The sequence below is a fragment of the Folsomia candida genome, unplaced genomic scaffold (genome assembly GCF_002217175.1).
Source record: "Folsomia candida strain VU population unplaced genomic scaffold, ASM221717v1 Fcan01_Sc004, whole genome shotgun sequence".
NCBI lineage: Eukaryota > Metazoa > Arthropoda > Collembola > Entomobryomorpha > Isotomidae > Folsomia > Folsomia candida.
Window position 1 is genome coordinate 6,193,000 of NW_019091196.1, and position 26,955 is coordinate 6,219,954.

The window sequence follows — 26,955 nt, forward strand, 5'->3', positions numbered from 1 at the left end:
CTAAGGTTTGTTGGCGCGATGATATGAAGAACCTCGCATTTTTTACAAAATGGTTACCATCCCTGAAAAAGGGTGCCCAGGTTTGGTGGCTGCTAAGCAAAACAAAGGCTAATGTTAAGAACTCTTGTTGTCAATTTTGGTCTCACTTTGAGTTTTTTAGTTTCAGTTTGTCAGTCGAAGTTGGCCGAGCCACACTGAATGAAATGTTGCTGGTGGTAAATAAACGCTCTGCTGTTGGGTTGTAAATGTAAATAACAGCCTGGTTTTTGGTGTGTGGACGGCTGACGAAAAATAATAAATAAATTTTTGGAGTATTGGAATTTTTTGGATAAGATTTCCTAAATTTTGTTTTGGATGGGGAGAAAGAAAGTGCAGTTTTTCGTGGTGGATGGGATGGAGTGAAGAAGAGAATTTGGTGAAAACGGATTTTGTTTTTCGTGACCTGATTGGATTTTTGTATGGTGGTTTTAACTAACAATTAAAAAAGTGTGGATTGGTTATTTATCGGGAAGATTTGATGAGAAGTTGATAAGTTTTAATGGTGAAGTTAGAATTTAGGGGCGAGTGTATTTTAATTAAACGTTAAAAAATCAAGGATTAAATAATATGAAAGACAACTACGGATGATAAACTGTAATATTTTGTGTAACGTGGACCGGGGAAAAGTGGAAATTGCGAAGGTTTGAAGCCATTTACTTATTTTATTAAATAATATAATTTCAAAAAAATGTTAGATGTGAACCCAATCGCCTCTCAATTTGGTCATTTCATTGAATTGTTATTAAATTATTACATAAATCCAATAAATTGTGACTCACTCTTTATTTTAATTTAATTTTAATTGATCATGTTAAACATGGCATAAAATTACGGTTTTAAATGGAGCTCCCTTTTTTGTCCGTTTATCATTTTTTGTCTGGAAGATACTGAAATTTTGAACATTTTACTTATAATTTCTATATCATTTATAGTACTATCTACTTAAATAGTAAATACAAACTCCCCACTTTTTAGATTTAGATGAGGGCGGAAATGAAACGAAATCCGGAAGGTTATCATTACATTATTATATTAATTATTATTATTATTAATATACATACATCCATAAAGCTCGCCAATTTTGGGTGCGTTTAGGTAAACGTAGGTAAATTTTTTTGTTCCGCTGTCTATGACGTGTGCATATTATCTTTTTTTTACATTGTTTCCTTGCTGGTCTTTGGCATTGTGTTTTTGTGATCACATTAACCTCGCCGAGTGCGATGATCGTGGATAATAATACGAGAGTCAGATTTACGTATTTAGTTGGTGTATTTTTTTGATACGTTATACGATACGATGTGTAATTTAGTGGCATCAAGTGGTATGTAAATAATCTGTCTGTGTGTCTATCTTTTTGCACATTTAGTCATGAATTCGAACGGATGTGCACAAATAAAATTGTCCATTATTCGCGATTCACCATTAAAAAAATCAGTGTATTGTTGATTGTTGCTATTTTAGGGATACATACAGAAACGTATTCCTCCTCCTGCAGAGATAAATTGAATGCATGTGCATGTGCTTAAATAAAATGCTACTTAACTGTTCAATTTTCAAGCAGCAGCACAAACTTGGCAAGCCAAACCACCACCAAATAAATGATAAAACTGTAGTTTCTGCTTGCATGTTTTATCTACGTACGAAGGGCGATGAATCAGCGGTTTGTTGCATTATTAAACAATGCTAGAAACGAATAAATAACAAATTGGCAGACTGCAAATATTTCGTGTGAGTCATATCAGCAAAATATTTGCATTTTTGCGTGTGCAAGAAAGAAAATAATGTTATATAAGTAAAGTAAAGGAAATAAAATAAATCGCATTATAGGATTATTTACGGTATAGAATTGCAAATGGAAAAAAATCTAGTCCATGCCATCAACCTTATTTTTAGTCACACTCAGAAATTATTTGTTATTAAATATGAAATGATAAACGACCGGATTCACGTCCAATTTTGGAAATTATTATTCGAAAAATATCTCAGAGAGGGAGAAATAAATCAGATTTTCTTCTCTAATAATAATTGATTATCGCACCCACACGGCCACACATCAATTCGTTCTCATCTTGAATCTTGAAGGATGAGAATCAGAATGAGAAGAGAACCGAGTGATTTATCAATTTCTTTCTTTCGGTGAATTGAACTTCCGTTCTAAATATATAGATTTTCTGGCAAAAAGTGGCCATTTATCGGGTCTATTATTACACGTAAACAGGACTCGATAAGGTATTTACTTACCTGTCTCGGGCGGTTTGGTCAATCATTTTTATTGGCTTTTATTGGTCGTTAGTCTCGTTTTATGGAGTTCAGTCCATCGTTAGCGGATCGAAGTGATATCTTTTATTTATTTTGGTGTTTATTTCTATCATTTTTTTGCTTCTTTGTGGGAAAGAAAGTGAAATAACTTCACGTCTGGAAATGGAAACTGATACACAAAATGTGATGATAAATGGATTCGATTCGTCGTCCGAGGGTGAATGAAGTTGTAAATAAATAAATGGGAGAAAATGAGTCATTTTCGTTTTCAAAAATTTATTTAATGGGGGTACGTAACGGGACCATAAATCAGTCTAAAATGTCAGGGTAAATATACCATTTGACGTTGACGATGTACGTACAACATTAAATTTTTCCCTTTTAACTATGCCGCATGTCAGTCAAAAGTACGACAACGACGAGTTTTGTGATGTGAGGTTAAATTAAAAGTCAGCCGACTTTATATAAGTAATCTTTCGTTTAATTGGGATACATAACCCGAGTCGACAAACGATTGAGTCACGAGCATGTCGTTAAGTGATGATAAGAGACTAACTTTTCTGTGTTTACTTTACTTTTCAGATGTCAAGCACAAATATGTACAAAATTTGAAGAAGACCATCATCATCCTTAGTCACCCATCAGTCCAGTCCAGTCCACATTTCAGAATTGGGACGAGACGATAAGATAACAACAAAAATCAAACACCAGGAAGTAGCTTTTTTGGAGAGAAAAGTAAATAAAAATGGTTTTATGGTAGTGGTGAAACACTGAACTGGAAGTCTGTCGTATATATTTTGTGGTTATCTGACCTTACGTTTTGCCAAGTAAATACCAAGTAAATTTTGTCGCCAGAATATTCTCTGCGTAGTTTGTTAGCTTAAAGGAGTCAATTTAGCCAATAGTTGTATCGAGTTAATTAGCGTTATTAGTATTTATTGATTACATTACGCATACATACTCTTCTCTCAGTGTGTGTCTGTTCTTATCATCGCATTATTGTTCATGTCGTCGTCGTCCTCGTCGTCGTGTCCTCAATAGTCGCACGTAACACGTAACGTGAGGCCCATCAATGTCTAGAAATACCAAGAAAATTGGAATCTGAGAAGAAAATTGATTACTTTTCCTGCTGGATGTGGATGGATGGATGTGCGTGGCTTGGCTGGCTATTTGGCGTGTGTGTGTGTGGCAGGGTTATTTACTTACTTACTTTTTCCTAGTAAGTGGTCCCGTCTCGTGTAAAAGACAGCAGTGGTGAAAGTTCAGGAGAGAAAGTGCTCCATTTCTTCACGAGGACGAATATTCAGTAGCAGAAAACGGTGTGTGTGCTTAACACGTAGACAAACTTAAGTGAAAATCTACTCGTGTAATATTATTGATCTCAACTAGTGTAAAAGATCTATCTCGTTCTCGACTATGGGATTATTATCGACAGAGTATTGATTCTTCTTTGGGGGGAAAGATTTTTGGGAAAAAATAAAGTGAAGTGACCAAATTTAAGACGGATTGATCTACCTACACCAAGAACAATAAAAAAGAAAGAACAATGTTCAAGAACAAGAAAGGGGTCCTCTTCGTGCGACTTCTGCTCGTATTTTTCCCCTGCATTGAAGGAGGTAAGTAAAAAAATAAAATTTCCACAAAATTACTGCTTGGTCCCAGAAACTTTTCCTTTCATCAAGTACCAAACTTATGTATGATTAGAGTTGATGTTCTCTCATCGAGTTGGATGGAGGAGGAGATCGAGAGACGAAAAAAAGTCTTGGAGAGAGAGAGATTATGGAAGATTATTATGTGTCATGTTCCTTAATACGAGTCTACTTTTCTCTCTGCAAAGCTAAAAGGGAAGGATAAGCCAGATTATTTGGAAAGATGAGAGAGAGAGGCATGTTATTTATCGAGGGCTTGATTTGATACGAGGTGGCGACGTGGAGATGTAGTTTTTTTGGTATATTTACAATTTGCGAGGAAGAAATTGTAGGCTGTTGGTCTCTGAAGGGCTGTGCGTAAAGGTTGAGGTATCTAAAAAAGAAAAATTGGCAATTTTTTTTGCGCCCGAAGAAATTTTTGCACACCTTTTTTTGCGACGAGAAATATTTCTGCACGGAAGGCTCGAAGGGAGGGGCTCCATGTATAGATTGGCAATTTTTTCTGGGGGCGAAATCTCCGCCAAATTTGACGCCATCCTTTCCGCTCGGCCTGTCCGAAAGTGAGATCTAATTTCCAGAGCAGATTTGGTATCAGTCTTTTGGCCCTTCAGAGATACTCAAGTGGAGTGAAAGAGGAAGGGTTTAGTTTAGCGGAAGGAATTAAGCCGAGCGATGGGAGGATCGCATCGACGAGAGGATGAGATTACACGAAGCAAGCAGTTAGAGCCAGAGGAAGACGAAAATATGGCACAAATCTCAATCTCATCTCGTCTTCCTTGGTGGTTTGGTTTGGTTGGTTAGTGGGGGTTGATTATATTACTTTATTTATTCTCAGCCTCCTCCTGTTCGTAATGATGGAACATCATCTCCTCCTTGACTTTCTGGTGGAGAGAGAGTTGTCATGTTAATAATTTTCCTAAGATGGTATTTTGGATATGTCTGTGCTAACGGGTAGAAAAAAAGTTTGGCCTTTTACTAGGAACAAATTTTAGGAAAATCGTATGAACTTTTTTTCGTGTTAGAAAAGTTTGTGTAAATTTTCAGCTTGAAGGAACGGATAAATATCATCTTGGCTGGTTGCATGGTTGTGCTTATTTTTTGGCTCGAACCGTGTGAATCGGGATGCGGATTGAGATGGATGGATGACATTTTAAATCAGTCATCTCGTTACGTTGGTTTTACATGACTTAACTTTCATATTTTTAAGGGGAAAAAAGTTTGAAAATTGAGATCGTTCTCTTTTAAATGTTACGTTTACGTGGTTCACTCACATTTATGTAGCAAATATTTTATTCGAGGCATGCAGGAATAGTGTAACGCATGAACAGGCCTGGTTTGAATTTGAACAGAGTTTAGTTTTGTGTCGCTGTTTTTTTACGACATAAAAATTAGTAAGGAGAACGAGGCGACAGTTTTTTGTGTCTAGTTGTTACTTTTATGGGAGGGAAAGTGATTATGTAATTTTTTATGGAAAGTTTGCGGTGGCTGTTTTTATTATGTAGGGCTATTTATTTTCTGCGTGTGTCGTTATTGAGGGTACGGATCTTTTGTTTTTGCAGAATTTATTGCAGATTTTTGTATGCAAAAAGTAAACACTTAATTTTTCGTGTAATTTTTCGTATTCCAAAGAACCTATTTTTTATTGGTTGGGAAAATATTTGAATTTTTCGAGAATGACGTCGAGCCTATTCAGAAATATAATTTTTTATGAAAAGTTTGCGGTGGTAGAGAACACTCACTACCGCTGTTTTTATTGTGTAGAAAACTATATATTCCGGGCGTGTCATGTATTGAGGGTAGGATTTAATACGGATTTTTTCTGCATAATTTATTTTAAATTTTTGTATGCAAAAATTCTATGCAAAAAGTAAATATTGCGTTATGTTTCTCACTCAAGCTGCAACCTACAACCTAACTTTTTTTATTTAGTGAGAAAATATTTGATTTTTTCGGGAATGACGTCGTACCTTTTCAGTTAATTAATAGAAATGTAATTTTTTATGAAAAGTTTGCGGTGGTAGAGAACACTACCGCTGATTTTATCATGTAGAAATATTTATTCTGTGTGTATCATGTATTGAGGGTAGAATTTTTTACATAATATATTGCAAAGTTATCGCAAAAATTGTATTAAAAAGCAAATACAGCGTAACCTTTTCTATATTCCCAACAATGAGCGGAGAAACCTAACTTTTATAAGTTATACGAAAATATTTCCATTTCTTGGCAATGACGTTTAACCTTTTCAGTAAATTAATAGAAATAAATTTAAATATGTATCATGTACTGATAAAATTTTATTACGAAAATTTGAAAAGATGATTTTTCCTTTGTTTGTTATTTAATGTGTTCCAAGAAATATTTTTCAGGTACTTCTTGTGACCAAAACTTGTTCTTCTTTTCGTTCCAAATTAATACTACTACGTATCATCGGCATGTAGAAGAAACAACGTAATTAATTTAAGACTACCTACTCCCTCAAGAGAAGAAAAGAATGCGATAAAAAGTCTCATGCAGGCAAACCCGGTGAGGATGAGTCAGCCAAAATTGTGAAATTCCCCGAATTTTAAATGATTTTTTTTTCTCACTGGACGTATTACAAAAGAAGTAAAATTGCATGCATTTCACGATTACATGGTTGATTGTACGTCTGGATGGATATAGTTGTCCTTAAAGAAGATAATGGTCGTTTATTCGTGTTGATGACCCATTTGAATGCCCTTCACGAATATAATTCGTACAAAAATAGCGCATGTATGTAAACGATGGCGCTGGATAAAGTCTAATTAAATTTCGCCCTCTCACTTTAAACCTTAATGAAGTGTGCTTTGTATTCGTAACAGGATGCAGGTTACGCAATAAGGGAGTGAGGGTGAGAGGGGAAAAGTATGGTAGGGGACACTCTAAATGATTCAGTAAAGTTGTTACCAAGTGTTTGGTAGCTGAGTTTTTACCGATTTGGTAACACGGTATGGTGACATGTTTTAATTTTGTGTAGATGAGTGCTACCGTTTGGTGACGATTTTACTTAGACGGGTGTTGAGCATGATCTGTTACCAAAGTGGTTGTAATTTTTACCAGAAATGCGTTACCAGTATTACCAAATTTGTTACCAACCACTATTACCAAACTTCCAAATCTATTTTACCACTATTACCAAGCTACCAAATCTGTTCCCACTATTACCAAATTACCAACTAAGGATAAGTTCCCACTCCTACTTTCTACTTTCCAAATAAATTTGTTACGAAATTATCACCCGAGAATTATAGTTTGTCACGAAACCTGTTACATAATTTCCTGGAAACTTACATTTACTAAATACCACCCCGGTAAAAAATTATTACCACATAATTATTTAGAGTGTATTTTCCCTGATGTATTGATCCTGCCTGCATTATTTCCTCAGTTATTTACACAGTCACAAACCGAGTCGTATTTAGATACCATACACGAACAACTCTCCTTGCGTAATAATAGCGTGAATTGAACTGCAATTAAAGTAGTTTGGCTGAATTGGCATGCATAATACTTTGTTTCTTTCTGGGTAACAAAACAACGCATTTGACCAGTTTAATTATGTAGAGTAGTAGAGATAGCAGGATGCATGATGATGTCGACGACGGTTTTGATGGCCAAACTGGTTTCCACATTGTTTTGAATGGTTACATACATATGTATGTATTCGCTACATAACAGAGTAATATCGCAAGAAGGGTGACATAATAAATAGAGAAGAAGAATACATACATAGACAAATTTGGGTGGTATTAATGCATGCGCAGAAAATACGATTTTTTGCAATATTTTTGCAAAGTTATTAGGTCATTATTTTCTTAACTTGGTTTACTTCACCCCGTTCAAAAATAAGATCAATTCACTCGGGTGTTTGTAAATTATGATAGTTTTATGTGTAAAATTGCGTTTGAAATTTAAGAAATGAAAAATGTGTTGACTTGATGCCGAAAGTGATTTTTTCGATAAATTTATATTCAAAATTCGTAAAAAGATTTTGTTAAAATTGTCTGTCTTTCTGCAATCAGCAACAAAAATAAATTGGGCGTAAACAGCGCAATTAAATTTCAGAGAAGAAAATGCACAATTTCCTACAAAATGCTATGAATTTTATGTATTTGTAAACTGTGTAAAGTTTGCAAAATTTGCAAAATTTGTACCCGCCATCCATCTCTTTACGATACATTTTTAACTTGATTTACGCTCCGTATTCCTTATAAATTTCTGATCTCTACTATATTTTTTCCTGGAAATTTCATCCTTTTTCTTTCCTGATACCACAATTGCATATCATTTCACTACTTTATTTCCCTCCCTCTCTATCTGACTTTTGACGAACTGAACGAAACATCGCACACACATTTTTACAGGAAAAGAAAAGCCTTCCTACGTAATCACGTACTTTACTTTTATTCCTCAACAACGAGATGATTGCTCTTCGTTGTTAAATATATGGTCGGCAGGGCAGACTAACGAGAGAGAAGTGATGGCATTGCTCTCTAAAAAAAATTGCACTTTACATTACTCGCTAAATAAAGTAAGTTGCAAGTTGTACATACATAATAGTCTGGTCTGGTCGAAATATTAGCATGTACGTATTCTGTATTACGAGGTAGCATAAAATTCGCCTCGGTTAAACTTCGTCTCTAGGGACGAGAACTAGCCAGACTTTGTAAAATAAAATATCATTGTGCAGATTTTTTTTCTTCAACTAAATTGCTCTCAAAGTCACTTTAGTTTTGCGGTGGTTTGGTTGCTCCTTCTTTCGTTCGAAGGTGAGTCAACTGAAGAAAATTGCCTTGCAAATGCAATGCAACCTTTATACATATTTAGCACATAAATTGGCATGCATGCCCCAAGTTTTAAAAAAAGTATGGTATTTTTAGCAATTTTCGCGATTATTATTTATTAGTGGTTGGTCGATCGTCGTTCAGAAGGAAGCAGTTTTTCGTCACACTCGGTTTAATTTGGTCGAGTGGTTGGTTAGTGAAAGCAGGCGCCGCGGAAGCCGTGGGGACATCGGGGGGCATTAACATTGTAGGATAGGGGAAGGGAGGGGTTTATATAACATGGGGGTATGATGGGGACACCGAATAATCGTGGGGACATTGTCCCCACGCTTCCGCGGCCACTGAGTGAAAGCAAGCAGCACCATATGCGGAAAAATAGTAGATAATCAAAAATATTATTGGCCTGATCGATTTAATGTCTCCCTCATTTTTTTTTCTTCTCGGTATAGAAATTCTCATTAAATGCGATTATCTACCGATAACTACACGCTACACGCGTTACTTATCTACTTACTTACCCATCATTAAGGGAAGAAAAGAAAGACGTGTTTTTTCTCTTTCTTTGTTGTGAATGACTGGGATGGATGGGTCGGAAATTAATTTGTGTTTTGTAACCAAATATTATTCACTCTTTTTTTGGGGGTGTGCTACTTATGTGTAAATATTGTCCATTATTTTGTGAAGAGAGGTATTTACTAAATAGCTAAATATTTAGGTGGTGGAATGGAAATATGGGTTGCGTAATGCAGTTAAGTTTGCGGTTGTCAATTGTGCAGGGTCCTTTTGTTGGGGTATTTTTTCTTGTCGAAAGACTTTTGAAGATGAAGAGTGATGATGATCTTTTTTAAGTGGTGACAAATTACCAAACTTTTTTTAAAGGATGGATTTATTTAATTGGTAATTCAGTTTTGTACAGGATAAAAAATTGTGTGACGTTATTTTCCACTTACAATTTACAATAGAGGTCTTCCAGCGAATGCTCGCAGATTTTGGCGAAAATAGAATCAATCGATCACAAATTTTATTAATACAAAATTTGCAAAAGATACGACCTGCCAATGAGCATGTTTAGCAGAGATATTTGCATCCGAAGAGGAGAAAATGCACAGTAAATTTTGAAAGCCTAAAATTTATCGACTTTCTGGCGCGTTTTCTCCTCTTCAGATGCAAATATCTCTGCAAAACCTGCTCATTTGCAAATAGTGCCTAGTGCAAATTTCATACTCATTAAATTTGCAATCGATTGACTCTATTTTCGCCAAAATCTGCCAGCATACGCTGGGCGACCTCCATTGTCAGCTAGTTTTTAGTGCCGTTTTCTTCCGATACCTATGCATTTTTGTCTGCAACTGCAACTGCAACTGCAACACCCGTTAAGTTAAAAAGTTTATACCACAAATTTCGTTATGGTTTGTTCTTCGTCATTTAGAATTTATAGCGTGATAAAAAAAACGGAGAGAAATTTTGGAATTTCGATGTAGTTAAACGTGCAGCAATATCACGTTAACAATGGGAATTTTTCTAAATAAAAGAAAAGTGCAGTGTCACCGTTCGGTTTTTTTATGCGTGATGATGAAATCAGACAGGATGGAAGTCACATTCACTCACGGCTAAAAAAAATTAGGGGGTACATGTAATTGTAGGTTGGCGATGTAAATAAAGTCAGAAATTGTCAACCTGTGTGGGCAGTAAAACAAATACAGGATGCACTACTAAATAAAAAACCGTTATTAAACTAGCTAATCATGTATTCGCTACTGGTTGGTACAGAAATAGTAAAGGGGAGGCAAACCTAGTTTTGAAGTTGGGATGGTTTAAATAAAGTCAAAATCAAGGAGTGTACAGGAAATTTCAGGAATAATTTGAAAAATATGGACATTTTTTGTAGGTATTAAATGAGCCTATTCAAAATTGTGTAGAAATTGGGATGATTTAAAAAGATAGTTAAAGTTAAAATTAAGGAGGACTAAATTTCAGAAACATTTACATTTTTTACGTATTAAATTATTATATTCAAAATTGTCTTGAAATTAGAATGGTTCAAAGACAGTCAAAAACAACTTGATTTAATCAAGGCAGACGAAATTTCAGGAATAATTTGAAAAATATTCACATTTTTTCACTTCAAAATTATGTTTAAATTGGGATGATTTAAAAACAATCAAAATCAAGGAGGACGAAATTTCAGAAATAATTTGAAAAATACCCACATTTTTTTCCACGTATTAAATTAATATTCAAACCTGTGGTCACTTTAATTCTATTCATTTCCTGACCAAACAAACAATCGCTGACACCAAGAAATGTCACATTTTTCATGAATTAGTCACAAATTGACACGACGTCGTCGTCACAATGAACAATTGAATTGCAGTCTGATCAGATTGAGTTGACGTTGCGATTGTTGTGTTGCAGGGATCGAAATGGAAATCTGTTCTGTATTTCATTCAGTAGCATTCAGTAATAATATTTTTATTAATAGTATTTAGCAAGGCGGTGGTGGGAGAGAATGTGTAACGCGATACACGTCATAAAAAATTCGCCTGTCTCGCCATTAAATTATTTTTACGGTCGTTGCAAACAATTTATTTAGGTTTTGTTATTATCATTACCAGACCAGACCACTTTCAAAATGAAATGAAAACATCGCCGCGGTGAGTGAGATATGGACGGGTACGTGATTAATTTGGAGATCAAAATACAGCACTCATCATGATCATAAATAAATTCGATTTAATGGAGAGAAGGGGAACTCACGTCAAAAATGGTGGTTAAATAATTTGGAAATTGAACCCAATATTTTTTGGGGGATTTTCAGTTATACACGTGTCAAGAAAATGTGCGATTTCAAAAATTTAAAATTTTGCGAGTATTAAACGCCATTAAGAGAAGAAGAAGTACTTTGGGTGAATAATTACATAAATATTTAGATTTAGATTCCAAAAATATGGGTGTGGTCTGAATTGCGAACAACTTGATCTGTTTTACAAATTTGTTATAAGTATGTAAAATTTCTGAAATTTGTTTTCTCAGAATATTAATTTATCAAAATATCAAATCTTTCCTTCTGCGAAATTAATAATACGAAAAATCTCCCCCATCCGTCATCTCATCCGTATCCCTAATTTTTCCTTCCTTGGGTCAAATTCAATTACGAAACTGAAATGATTGGACACTGTTCCGCAATTGATTTCAATTTAATTTCGCCAACTTTCTCATCTGGTCGAGGAGAGTCGAAATAATTTAATTGTCAATGTCGAGGAATTTGGCACGATTTAAATAGTTTACTCGAAAGAAATGAAACCAAGCTGGTTGGTGGTATGGGATTTTTCACCCTTTTCTTTTTGATACCGTGGCGAATCGATGTGTTAATCAGAGCTTTACTTTAATAGATTTATATGTTATTTTACTCCCAGTGACAGACGTGGGGTGACGTTAATCGTGCAGTATTCGTAATTTCTGTCTACTAATCAAGACGTTTTTTTATTCATTCATGTCGCTAAAATAAATCTCTTTGTTACATACGTATTTTGTTAGAGGTAGCCTTCAGTCACAGTGGCTGCGGAAGCCGTGGGGACATTTGGGGACATTAACATTGCAGGATAGGGGAGGGAGGGGTTTATATAACATGGGCAGATGATGGGGACATCGAACAACCGTGGGGACATTGTCCGCGGCCACTGATACTTAAAATGTCCCTCCCCACTAATGTGTAAATGGATGGTCATTTATTTAGCAAACTCGCATCGTCATCATCATCATCATACATAAGTCACACTGATAATAAAGGATTGAAAGACTAGTTTGTAATTTAAGATAAGGGACAAAAAATATCGTCTCTTTTTTTGTACGGCAAAATCTGGTGGAGTAATTATCTGTCTGTACGAAATGCATATAGCCTTCGTTCGAGTTTGACATTATTATTCAATTCATGCCGTGCCACTAAAACCAAAATCACCACAAGTCTCGGCACGTTTGTCGCGTATTAAATATTGGTAATTTTTGCAATCTGCATCTCGGCTGGATTGTAATTTGTATGCATGCAAAATATTTCTGCACAGTGCATTTTTTACGGCGAGATTGTAATAATGCGATGCAAAACCAGAAGTGATTGATTGTTGGGGTGCTGTTGATTATAGTGATTTTTTTCTCTATCTTTAGTGGTTTACAAGGTCTATTTACTTATTATTTACTTTGCTAAATTTAATACTGAGTTTAAAGTGAAGTAAGAATTCCTCCGATATCGCTGCGTGGCATGACAGGGAGCAATTTGTACACTAATTTTTGCAATGTAAAAAAAATCTGTGCAATTTGTGTAGAATACATATTTATGATTTATTTTTATTGCACGGAAAGATTAGTCATGGTTAATCAAAGCTTTACGTATGTAGTAACTTAAAAGTGAGTAAATCCGCTGACTGAACAAGGACAAAAAGAAGTTTGATAAACTTTTAGAGCAAATTGTGCGCATAGAATAGAATAAAATATTTAATTCCTATGTAAGCGTAAAGGTCTAGAAAAAAAAGCGTAAGAATTTGTGTTGAGCAATAGAATAGCGATTTATTTCACTGTGAGAGAGTGAAGTTAAGGTCTTGGTTTTGTAAAGTAAAGGTGAAAAAAATCGCATCCCTGCAAAATTGGTGATGTCGATGTCGTAGAAAATGTCGTTGAGAGATTGACAGTATTATTATTATAATACCGTGCACTTTTTTTGTCTTTCTGAGATTTTTTTAAGCCTGCAAACATGTTGTGATCTTTACAAATTCAATTAACAATTAAGAAGAATAATGTTGATGTTGCTGCTTCCGTGATTCGTTTAAGCTTGGATCTCGTCATAAAAAAGTAGTGTAAATTAGCCACCAGGAACGAAAATGTAGACTCCTTTTACGTAGAACAATGCGTCTCCTCACTACTCAAGCTATTAAATAAAACAAGACTCGCATTTTCATTTTCATTATTATTCTATTCTCCGTATTATTGTGACAAGTAACTACTCTATGTAATATATAATAATTAGGCAAATTGCGCATAATGTCACAAATAAATGCAGAGCAGTTATTCTTAATTGTGGTGGAAGACAAGACAAGGAGCGCAATTAAATTTCTCTTATTTGCTGGCACCAGGTGTGGGGTGCCGTGTGGTTTGGTTATGTAAGTAAATAAACAAAATTGTGAATGGAATTACAGCCGACGTGGACAATTTACTTGTTTATTTATTTCCTAAAGCAGGATTTACTTCCAGTAAATAGTTGAATAAAAATAATTGCCCGCTGTCCCGTCCCGTCTGTCTTTTTAACCTCGGAATTCGTTCCGATGAAAAGAAAAGTCCTGCATAAAATAAATCGCAAAGTTCTTTTCCCTCTCAAAAAAACTTTTCTTGGTTTGTTTGACTTCAAGAAAAAAAACGTGTGTCACATTTAGATGCAAATGTTACATAAGTAAATGTAAGGATTTGGATTGTGTGTTCTCCTCAGAAAAGTAGAGCAGATACGAAAATACGAAATCCTTTAGTTGAAATGGAAATGGAATTCTGCCTCCGTTTTCTTCTTCTCGTGGTATTGTTTAGTTTCTAGTCTATTATTTTCACCCGCACCTTTCTCGAACAGGCAGAGTCAGCTTTTTAGTTTAGTTTAGTTTGGACTGGATCCACTGCTGCATTTCTCTGTATTTTCTTCTTCTCAGAAGAAGAAATACCAAGAAGATGATAACGTAACGTTGTTGAATTGAATTGAATCCTGGAGGAGGAAAAGTTGACCTCATTTCTCGTTCAGCTGTGACTTTCAGTACAGCGTAGCAACTAAAACTCGACATCCTCTCTCTCCCTCCCGACGAGGACACGGGTGCTTTCTCTGTACGAAATGCACCGAAAAAGCGAGAGAGCAATTTCAGTTTTCCAAACAAACAAAGAGGGATTCCTGGGTTTTGTTAGTTTGTTGGAGGGGCACGCTAAATAATGCGGGGTAGAATGGGGTGGGTGATAAATTGGGTAATTATTTCCCCCAAATTATGTATTGTAGAATTATATAATTGCTAAATTATGAAATGTGCTGATTCCACGTCAGAATTGGTTTTTCTTGGAAATTTGATAATTTAAGGTTGTAAATAGATTTGTTATAGTTCAAGTATTTATGAAAAAATGAGTAAAATATTCGGACTCATGCCGTATTTTGAACGAAATTTATTCCCAGCGTGTATAGTTTCAAAATTTTGAAATGTCGTGCAAATTTGTATTACCTTTCCAAATCTTCCCAATTTGTTCTAATGATTTATTAAAAAAATACACTTATATTTAAGTATTTATATTTTGCTTATATTCGTCGGAATACTTAACTTATTTTGTATATAGCTATTTTGACTATTACGAGTCGCAATAGTCAAAATGGTTAATTCCGTCACCATTTTTAACGGAATTTTACAGAAATGTTAAAATTTTTTGCTGGAATCAAAAACATATCTGGTTTTAATTTTTTATTATCAACTTTCTCAAGAAAAATTAATTCTGACGTGGAATCGACACATTTCAAAATTCATTATGTAAATAATATGTGATTCTACCGGCTTGGTAATAATTTGTGGACAACAAATAATTCTCCACTAAATCCTAGTTTATCAATATCATCCATCCGAAATGAGAAATCGACTCCAGCAACTTGTATACTCAAAAAAATATTATCGTTTTTGTAACAAATCGTTACCAACCTGTCTTCAATTTTACCCCGACATTATTTCCAGTGCAGAGATGATGACGAGTGAGGCTTTTAGTTTTGTTCTTTGGCGACGTGGTGGTGGGCGGATTTTGAGGAAAATGTATTTAATGGTTTGTTGTATGTTGGTTGAAGAGGACGAGGCTTTTGTTCTTGAGACGACGAGCGAGAATATGGAACACAGAACGTGGAGGAAATTGTAAGCGAACATTACGTTACGTAACGTAATGTGAGGGTCGTTTCATCTTTATGGAATTTCCCTCCTAATGGAGCGAGTTCATTTCACTTGCAGTTTTTGACATTACACGTGCCCACTTAATTCAACTAGTCCACCGAGAAATGTATGGAAACAGGGTCGATGTCAGCTCTGAGAGGAGAGGAAAGGCTGGTAGAACTTGTATAAATAAATGTGATGATGATTTCCGGGAAGAAATTTTGTCAAATGTGACGCGATCTCTCTCAGATGTCCAATTTATTCCGAATTTATTCCTTGAGTGAATTTACACCGAATTTTGTGTTAATATGAATCCAGAATCAAATATGAAAGAAGGAGAAGTTGGGTAGAATTTTGAGAGATTATTAGATTCGTATAATGATCGAGGGCAATTTTCGTGTGTGTAGAGGTGTGTCGTACAGGAGGGATGGGGTCGATTTTTAACGTAGGAATATAATCGTCAAAATCAGGATATTTTTAATCATTTCTCGGCTCTGGGAACTTATTTTAAAATTCTGGAAGACGAATTTGCCGTTAGAGAGTTGATTAATGGAATGGGGCTGAGTTTTTTAAGCCAGTTTCGATGAATTCCAATTTTTCTAAAGGTTCTTAAACTTGAGATCCCCTCCTTCAAAAGGGTCAAAATCTGGAGTATATATCTTTTTTAAATTGGGAACGACCTGTCCTACAATTTTGTCTTTCAGAATAAATTCCCAGAGCGGAGCAATGCTTAAAAATATGCTTATTTTGACTTATCATTGAGTCCTTAAGGGGTCAAAATCTATCAAAATCAGTCACATCCTGTCCGCACGACCTGAATATGTTATCTTTTTATTTGCGGGGGCTGACTACCGATGAAATATGGGTGGCCTGTCCTTTTTTGTCCGTCTGGGTGCATGGAATAGCAATCCGTATGGAATGATGGATACCCAGTTTTATTTCCACGGGTCTGGTCCCCAGGGAAGAAAAGACCCAAAAGAGGTGCACTTGGCACTAGTAAGACACCGAGCAGGGAAGAGGCATTGGTGGTGGTGAATTAACATTGGTGAGATAGGCTAGTGGCTAGTCGTGTATATATACAAAATCGCTCATATATGGTCTGGGTGAAATGGAGCGGAGACGAGAGATAGGAAAAGTGGGGGGAGGGAGGATTTGTATAATGCCAATTTGATGTCATTTCTCCATCCGTCACCATGTCAGGAAAGCCAGCGGAGTGGGTATATTTTCGGAGAATTGGAGTTGTGAATTTTGTTTGTAGCCGTTTTTTCCTCCTTTTTTTCTTGGATTGGATTCTGAGAAGAAGAGTCAGAAATAAATATTTGAGGACAAACAGGGGAGGATAAAACTATGTAGATAATCTTTCCCCATTTCTTCTCCCTATTGTTTTAAAGAACAGAGGAGGAGGAGAAGAAAAACGACATCCTAAAACTGTGTATAGGACCGGTTGTCTCATGTAATATGAATAAAATTCAAATCTTACGAGTTTAAATATTTCTCTACTTTTTGGATAGCAATGAGAACGGGAAGGGAGAAAGGGTCTACATACTTTTCCGGTTTCCGCTGTGTGACAGGGTTGCCCAGAAATATTGAGGTGGTGAAATGCATTTTGTGCAGGGTGAAAGTCTGGTAAAATTTTAACGTGGCATTTTTTGGAGAGAGTTGGCCAAAAGTAATTAAATCATGCAATTATAATGTTTCAAATAGATGTATTAAATGGTTTAAAGATTGCATTAAAAATATGATAGCTTGGAAATTAAAGTATGATGGAACCAAAACATATATTAAAAACCTGAGGTATTTAAAGTTTTATTGAAATTTTGTTATTTTTCGTATCGGCGTCATCCTTTGAGTAAAAATCATTACATACATTTTATCAAGCTTGTATGAATTTTATCGAATTTTTGTGCATTACACCGAATATGTGTACACTTTTTGTCGTCTGTAGGCGTTTTATTCTCTTGTAGAACACTGTCCCCACTAAAAAACCGGCTGGAAGGGGAGCACTTCTCTCTGCTCCGAGGAGGAAGGGGGAGAAGTAAAAGTGATGGAAACGATTCATCCTCTATCTGCATCTTTAAGAATGAATGAATCTCCAGGCTCTTTCTCCAGAGCAGGGGACGAAAGAACGAACGAGGCTGCCCTTGTCTCTGTGGCATGGCAGTTTGGTCGGTCGGTTTTAGTTGGACGGCGGATTGACGTCGAAAAAGGAGCGGAGAAAGCAGCAGAGAAAGTAGCGATGCACTATAAATACGTGAAATCCCCATCGAGCTATTAAACACGGCTCGCTCGGATTTACTTTTCCAAACAGGGGCCGCGGAAGCCGTGGGGACATTAACATTGTAGAATAGAGGGGAGAGAGGGGTTTATATAACATGGGGAGATGATGGGGACACCGAACAACCGTGGGGACATTGTCCCTCTGTCCCCTCAAATTTCCGGGGCCACTGTTTCCAAGACCCAAGTTCCCGGCCTGTAATGAAATCCTAGATCTACTTACTTTACGCCCATTTGAAATCATTGCATCCAGATTACAACACGCGAGAGAAAATATATTCTCACACGAACCAAAGGAATGAAATACATACCGAATTGTTTGATGATTTCGTCCCTATTTTCTTTTTACTTTGATGACACGACGGTAAATGCAGAAGAAAAAAGAGGTGAATCAATTTTGATGACCAAGTGAAGTGAAGTGTGAGTAGGTCAAGTTAAACATTTATGTAAAGAGAGAAAGAAATGTGATACGAAACCGGAATGGGAATGGGGTTTGCCTGCTCCGTTGTAGTTGTGAGTCATAGGTTAGAAGGCACACTTAGAAATTTTGAAATAGATTTTGTCATTTAAGCCACAATTGTAATAATTTTGATGAGGTAAATAACCGGATTTTTGCAATGTTTGCACAGATGCAAATTCTTGAGGGAAAATTGAGTTTGCAAAAAGTTTGAGAAATCTTTTTATAAAATTTGTACCCAGTTTAGAAAAATTCAACGGCGATAAATACGATTTTGTCGGAAATTAGCCATTAATGTGCTACCGCCGCTTGGTTGGTTGTCTATTAATAATGAGTGGTGACCAACCCCATAAAGTCAATTGCAAAAAGTTTCCAAAATCTAATCATAAAATTTTTGCACAGTTTACAAAAGTATGACTTAAATTTGTCTGATAGTTTTATTCTGCGTGTGAAAATTTTTTGGGACATGCTGCTCTGCACCCTAAATTGCATTGAATCGCCTCATTTTTAAGCGTGCACATTATTCCGGAGTCAGTTAGCAGTTGCATTTTATTTTTCAAAGCTAATGGCTTTGGGTAGTTGAGGTGCGATTTTATTTTATTTTATTCACCACCCGAGAAGTAAATATACACGTAAGTAACGGGATTAGTGTCGGTTTTGGTTTACGTGTCGTATCGCTGTGGGTTATGTTGTATGTTGGTTATTGAAAGTTTGCATGTCTCGACGTATTTTATGTACAAGTATGATTTGCAATAGTGCAATTCGACTCTGCAAAGTGCAACGCGATAACTCGTCTAAAATGCAGTTGTACATAATGCAAAAGTGGGATGGGAGTCATCACCGGGTCGACTTGATTATCCTATTCGGCAGCTTGTTTAAAAAGTCGGTGTGTTTATCATGATGTTCGTGACTGGCATGAAAAACGCGACGCTTTTTAAAACGAAGTCCTTGGAAATTCGGGAAAATCCATGCTTTTTGTTGGGAAATGAAATGAAACGAAATTCGTGTCGGAAAGGGTTCATTTGGAAATTCTGATCAATTTTTGCTTGCGGTGCGGTATGGCAATGAAATGACGTGGGGTTGGTCGGATCAGGCAAAAAATACGAAGGTCTCCTTACTTTTGGCCTACATCGCGATAATCTCGTCATAAATCAGAAAAAAAACTTGTATTATTTCTTGTAAAAGAGACCTTTGTTATTTTATTCTATTACGTAAATAACGGGACCTGGTGCATCTAAATAATAATAATAATATGAAACTATGTAATAATCCATCAGTCATTTCTTAATCAGGAGGAAGACACCATTCTTCAATTTTATCTATGTGGTATAAAACCAGTATTTTGCTACCTTTGGGACCTCAAGGCTGCCTGAATTCGAATCGGATTAGGCACGCGGTTGCATTACCTAGATAATAAATAAATGATGGTCATACAGTAAGTGGTCGGACTCATGTAGCGATTTCTGTAAAAAAAGAAGTGGAGCTTCTTTTTATTTTCTTGTCAAGAATTGTTATCTTTTTAGACATCCTTTTCTCGTAACGAGATTGTTTTAGGACGTTAATGATAATAAAACTTGTACGTAAGAATGATATTCTTCGCTGATAAGTATGGGTTGGGCTGGGTTTTTGCTGTTATTAGTGAACCGTGGTGACGGATAGATTTAGAGAGAGGTTTGCATTGTTTGCACGTTTTTTCAGGGTGAGGTCAGGGTTATGTAGAAAGGAGGCTTCCTTCCTGCCTAGAATTTAAATGGGTCGTTAGTTAATTAATGGTAATTACAAGCATTGTAATTTTTGTAACCCGGATTTTTTCTTCTTTTCTTTGCAGCATCAAGACTGAATGAATACATCCACCACTACGAAACGCTGGATTACGATCCGGCCGCCGTGCACGAGAAGCACTTGCGCGTGAAGCGGTGGGCGACGGGGGACGGTTGGGGCGCCGAGGAGGAGCCGGAAGTCCATATAAATTTTAAATCACACCAGCGAGACTTTAGATTAAGACTGAGACGAGATACGACCTCCTTCAGCCCGAATTTGCACCTCGAAGGGGACGGAGCTGGGCAGGAGAGGGAATTCTCGCACATTTATGCAGGCCATGTGGATGGTGAGTGAATCGATGGATGAATTATTTGTGCAATTAATTACTAATTTGCGAATATTTTTGCAGGGGTGGCGCAGAGTCACGCGTTTGGTTCGATACGGGACGGCGTCTTCGATGGGAAGATTATCACCCCGGAGGAAACATTTTACGTGGAACGATCTCACAAATATACTCTCCCCAGTACAAATGAAAGCCTTCATTCTGTGATATACACGGATCGAGAGGTGTGTTGAAAAGGTTGTTTTTTTGTCATGTGCGAATTAATTTGCAATTTTTTTTTCGCAGGTTCACGATCCCTACCATCACCATCGGACCGGTCACGCGAAAGGTTGTGGGATTACGGATGAAGTGATGGAGTGGATGTCGGAAATACAAAACTCTGCGGTGGACGGAGGAATGCCAGAATTGAAACATCCGAAATCTAAGCCATTCCAGAAAATGGTAGGATTGCCGGTCGCGGATCGGCTGATTTCCAACGATATATTTTATCTGGACCAAGATGACCACTCGTACTCGATGTATTCAAGAGAGGCGAATCTCAAATTTAATAACAATACTGGTGGAGGTGGAGGTAGAGGGAGGCGGGCGGCGAGGTCTAATTCGGCTAATTCGAGGACAACGTGCACCCTCTCGATACAGACGGACCCCTTGTTGTGGAAACATATTGCGGAGCAGGTAGATAATAATTTTTGGGTGAAGATCTTATAATGGAGGTCTCCCAGCGTATGCTCACAGATTTTGTAAAAGTTGTGTTAATCTATCATAAATTTAATAAATATGAAATTTGCAAGAGACACGATCTTCCAATGCGAAGGTTTGGCAGAGATATTTGCATCCGAAGAGAAGAAAACATGCAGTAAATTTCCAAAGTGTAAAATTTGCCAATTTTAAGGCATGTTTTCTTCTCTTTATATGTAAATATCCCCGGTGAAAATTCGAGATCCTTAGATCGTGTCATTTGCAAAGTTCACATTAATTTTTGTGATCGATTGACACTAGTTTGGTAAAAATCTGTGAGCATACCTTGGGGAACCTCCATTATTAGTAGGGAATTAATTTACATGCTTTACATTACTGTATTAAGGAACGAACCACGGATGAGAACAAAATTCGCGAAGAAATCCTCTCCCTGATCGCGCAACACGTCAAAGCCGTGAACCACATCTACTCAAACACTCTCTTCGATGGGAAAGAAACCTATAAGAATATCCGATTCGAAGTGCAGCGTATTAAGGTTACTTAATTAATCATGATTGGTTTTGTCTTGGGACGCGTTAAAAATAACTTTTTTTTCTCATTAGATCGACACGGACAAAGTGTGCCGGCCGGAGTACCGTGGCTCTGAAAAGAACCTCTTCTGCATGGAGAACATTGACGTCAGCAACTTTTTAAATTTGCATTCTCTCTCCGACCATGAAATATTTTGTTTGGCGTATGTCTTCACTTACCGAGATTTCACCGGGGGTACGCTCGGACTGGCGTGGGTGGCTTCCGCTTCGGGTAGGATTTTTATTTGCGAAGTGATTCGAGGTTTCATGAATTTTTAAAGTGTAACTTTTACCGTCTAATTTTTATAGGAGCGTCGGGCGGTGTTTGCGAAAAGTATAAAACGTACACGGAAACGATCGGAGGTGTGTATCAGTCCACGAAGCGAAGTTTGAACACGGGGATAATTACCTTTGTCAACTATAATAGTCGCGTCCCTCCGAAAGTATCGCAGCTCACGTTAGCGCACGAAATTGGACACAATTTTGGCTCCCCGGTAATTTTCAGGATTATTATAGATTAGTTACTTGTGGGTTGGAAACTTATCGATACTTATTAATTTATAGCATGATTACCCCAACAAATGTCGTCCTGGTGGAACAGACGGAAATTTTATCATGTTCGCTTCCGCGACGAGTGGCGATCGTCCAAATAATTCGGTTAGATTAAACTCCGACTGATTTTATGAGTAATAATTAATACTGTAACATTCCATTTTTTTCAGAAATTTTCGGAATGTTCCGTTCGAAATATTTCGTCCGTGTTGGATGCTATAATTCACGACTCTAAAAAGCATAACTGTTTCATTGGTGAGTTAAATATTAATTTTTTTTTTACATGTTTTACATGTTTCAAATTTTGCATTGAATCATTCCAGCCACAAATGGAACCTTCTGTGGGAACAAGATTGTCGAAGAGGGGGAAGAATGTGATTGTGGGTTCACCTACGAAGAATGCGAAGAACAGTGTTGCTACCCCAGGCAGATTAGTGAGAAGGACCGCATGCAAAATCCCGACGCGCAAGGGTGCAAAAGGAAACCCCTGTTCCGCTGCAGTCCGAGTGAAGGGCCGTGTTGCGATCAGTCTTGCCATTTCGTCCAGCAGACGAGAGTGCTTTGCAAACAGGAGACGGAATGCAGCTACACGTCGTATTGTAACGGAACAACGGCACAATGTCCGGTTCCTAAACCTCGTCCGAATCTGACCCCGTGCAATGATGGGACTCAGGTAGATACACATACTTTGCTAATTGTTGCTGAATATTGTGTTTATTAACGGCGTGGTGTTATTTTTAGGTCTGCCAAGGAGGCGAGTGTAGAGGATCAATCTGTCTCAAGTATGACTTGGAGGAATGTTTTCTATCCAGCAGTGACAAAAATGCGGATAAAAGAAAACTTTGCGAATTGGCATGTCTCGATAAGATGGGGAGATGTAGGTCTACATCAGAACTAAATTTGGACGGCTTGCCGGACGGGTTAAGTTTGCGACCTGGTGCGCCATGCGATAACTTCCAGGTATGAAGTACAGTATTTGTGGCGTGGATGAGAAAAATGGCACATTTTTAAACATGCACATATCTTTTTCAGGGATATTGTGATGTTTTCCTCAAGTGTCGAGCCGTGGATGCGGAAGGACCGTTGGCCAGATTAAAAAATTTGCTTTTCAATAAGGAAACTTTATTAAATGTTGCTCAGTGGGTTACGGTAAGTGGGATTAATTTAAATAATAGTCAATATATATTTGTGTTTATTAAATGAATCATATTTTTCTAGGAGAACTGGTACTACGTATTATTGATGGGAGTAGGATTCATAATCATAATGGGAATGTTCATCAAGTGTTGTGCCGTTCATACGCCATCCTCAAATCCAAAGAAAGCCCCTCACATTCGGTAAGTAGCTGGGAAAGGTGGTTGATTAAATTTAAAAGAAACTTTTCATTACATTTCTCTAATTTCAGTATCGGAGATACTCTTAGGCGACCCATTAGTACTCTTAGACGTCACGTAAGCTAACATATTTATCAAGTAGATACATAAGTAAATAAATAGATAAGCAAATTTTATTTTACATAATACAGCGCCATGCACAATACCGTGCTGCAAATTCCAATATTCCCAACGTGCCCAACGGGGCTGCTGCCTCGTCTCAACAATCTCAACAAACTCCATCCGGAGCCCCACCCCCCTACTCTGCAATTGCTGGTCCAAGTGCACCCCGTGGTGGTTTGCCACCCCACGGCTTTGGTGAAGGTAGAGGCCCCAATAGAAATAGAGGTTCGTTGCCTGCATATTTATTTGCATACCTGTAAAGTCAGAGTCAACACCCTGACTAAAAATGCTAATAATTTCATTCTTCAGGAGGAGGTCGACCACAACAAAGTGGAAATCCATACGCAGGAGCTTACCACAAAGACTCATCGAGACACCAGCAACATCGCGTCTGATGAATAATTATGAATTACAATAATGCTTCAGAGAAATTAGGATATGAATGAATGAATGAGACGAAATTTTGTGGACTCTCTGTATTATGAAGACATAATATTTTAATATTATCATCCTCATCATCCTCATCATATTAAAACTGACTCCGTAAATGTAAATGTCCTTCATTATTCACTCACCGGCCGTTCGTCGTCGAACCATACATAATGCATTTTAAGCCATAATTTTTCTGTGACGTTGATCATCTTATTACTAAAATGTTTTCTACTTATCTCGAAACAAACGACTTGTATAATTAATTATGTATAACTTTAGTTCATAATTTAATTTTGGATAATCGCCGCGGATGCCAAAAAAAGCCAGACTAAATATTTACGTAAATTAAGAATTTTTTTAAGTATCAATCGCATTCCACAAATGCTCAGTCATCAAAAATGAACAAAACTCAAAAAATTCTCACTTAAGTAAATACAAAGAAAAGCGAACACTACATTTATTGAATAATGTCAGCTGAAGTAGGGAAAAAAAGTGCAATTTTTTTTTGCATGATGGTTTTTTGGAAAGTAAAAAAAACGTGACAAATTATGTACGAGACGTTTTATCATCTAAATACTAAATATGCTTGCCAATGTAATTATTACTATAATTTATTATTATTGCAAGGTTTCCTAAAAAATGTGTTGTTTAATTAATTGCATTAAGCTAATTTAGTGGGTGGGTGTTGGATTTGTCTTAATTATGTCCTTGTTTTGATCTCCTTTTCCATATTTATTATTATTATGAGGTTATTTGGTTGGTTTGGTTTAGCGTAATTTTCCATCAGGTCGATCTACCTAAAATCAGTCCTGCTCCAATGCAAATATGTATTTCTCAACAATTAATGTCGTAATATTCCGTATCGTCGCATGATTTTTGTTTCTGGAGGTTTTTTATACGAACCGTAAAATGCAATTTTTTTTTATTACATCGTGTCATCTTCATCACAATTATGTAAACTTATATTTATACGATTTTGTGTAAAGTCCTTGATTCATCTAGTCTTGTTTTTATCAGTAATAATGCATATTCAATAATAATGATTTTATGTTCGCTGTTGTTGCTGTATTCTCTAAAATATTCAGGTCAACTCAACCACAAACACTTGATAATAATAAAATAAGAATGATATAAGAATTGTACTTATTTGCACCGCGTGATTTTTATTGAGATATCATCGATCATGGACGCACTCCCCTCTGGAACACTATATAGATTCCATGGCATACAATATAACGAGACACACGACCAGAGATATATCCTCCCTAACAAAGTAACATGGCTCATCGTGTGGCAACGAGATAGATAGATACAGAGCCCCACCACAAGAGAGTTTTCCCAGAACCGACAGCGAAACAGCAATTGCTATTCTTGGGGGGTCATGCATGCAATCTTGGTCAAAAAGTGAAAGTATTTTTATAAAATCACTCAAGGGGAGAGAAAGAACTGCCAATTGAAAAAAGTTTTTAAAATCAACTTTTTCGCTGCTAAAGTTCAAAAAAGGGGAAATAAATGTGTTTTTTTGGGGTGAAACAATAATTTTATGTGACAAAAAGCATTGGCCTGTATTCCCCATAATTATTTATACATTTTTGATGTGTAAGTCAAAATTTTGAAAAATTTTGACTTACACATGGTGCGGATGAGTTAGAAACCTTTACCTCCATCCAGACCATAAAGTGAAGGAGGCCGCGAGTTTCTCATCATCTCGGCCTCAACCGCACCGTGCATAACTTGCTCAGTCCTGCCTATGAGAAGGGTCAACCACTAATTTCAAAATATTTCAAAATTTTGACTTACACATCAAAAATGTATAAATACTTTGGGGGAATACAGGTCAATGCTTTTCGCCACATAAAATTATTGTTTTACCACAAAAACACATTTACTTCCCATTTTTTGAACTTTAGCGGCGAGAGAGTTGATTTTAAAAACTTTTTTTCAATTGGCAGTTCTTTCTCTCCCCTTGAGTTATTTTATAAAAATACTTTCACTTTTTGATCAAGATTGCATGCATGACCCTCTAAGAATAGCAATTGCTGTTTCGCTGTCGGTTCTGGGAAAACTCTCTTGTGGTGGGCCTCTGTACAATAGTATAATGGTATAATACATAGATAGTACATATATTATAAGTATAGCATGCATGCCACAATGCGGCTGCTCAATGGTGAAAATATCATAAATTCTTGGGTTGAAATACTTGGTGGTCTGGGGTCTGAGAATACTCATTGCAAAATTTTAGCATGACCACACCCTCTGGGGGAGGAGTTTTGATGATGTAGCGTCTCGTTTTTCAGCAAGCATTTTTTTAAACACGCAAAAATATAGGTGTAGTAGCCTGAATTTGCACACTAAAAAATATCTAACAGCATTCAATCATTTTCTAAAATGCGAAAAAGATATCGTAGTTATTAAAACCTATCAGTACAGCTTTGCTTAGCCCGAACCAGGGTTGAGTAGTAAACTCATTTTTGTCAGAATTTTCAATTATAAAATTTCAAAATTCAACCCTCCGAAACTCTAATCCTAAGTTATTTTTTCGATTCCACGCTCAATTTTTAGCTAAATATATAAACTCTTGAAATCGGTATGGGTACCCCGTACCCCTTAGTGCCCCTCTGGTTACTTTTTGTTTATCTTTGACTTCATATAATTTCATGCGGAGCCATTAAGTATCACCGTTCCGAATTTCAGTTTTTTGGG

At 36.6% G+C, this 26,955-nt stretch overlaps 1 protein-coding gene across 1 annotated transcript; it reads left to right on the forward strand.

The window, feature by feature from the left end:
* The first annotated feature begins 102 nt into the window (after window positions 1–102).
* On the forward strand, window positions 103–25,394 carry LOC110848219 (disintegrin and metalloproteinase domain-containing protein 10). The gene is made up of 17 exons (XM_022095379.2): window positions 103–680; window positions 2,881–3,914; window positions 20,229–20,507; window positions 20,571–20,728; window positions 20,790–21,179; window positions 21,589–21,738; window positions 21,806–22,004; window positions 22,082–22,266; window positions 22,337–22,429; window positions 22,495–22,579; window positions 22,648–22,997; window positions 23,066–23,284; window positions 23,357–23,473; window positions 23,543–23,661; window positions 23,730–23,775; window positions 23,850–24,045; window positions 24,130–25,394. Exons 2-17 carry the CDS (start codon window positions 3,845–3,847, stop codon window positions 24,213–24,215), a joined length of 2,742 nt encoding a protein of 913 aa, XP_021951071.1. The 5' UTR covers window positions 103–680; window positions 2,881–3,844; the 3' UTR covers window positions 24,216–25,394.
* Window positions 25,395–26,955: the final 1,561 nt, after the last annotated feature.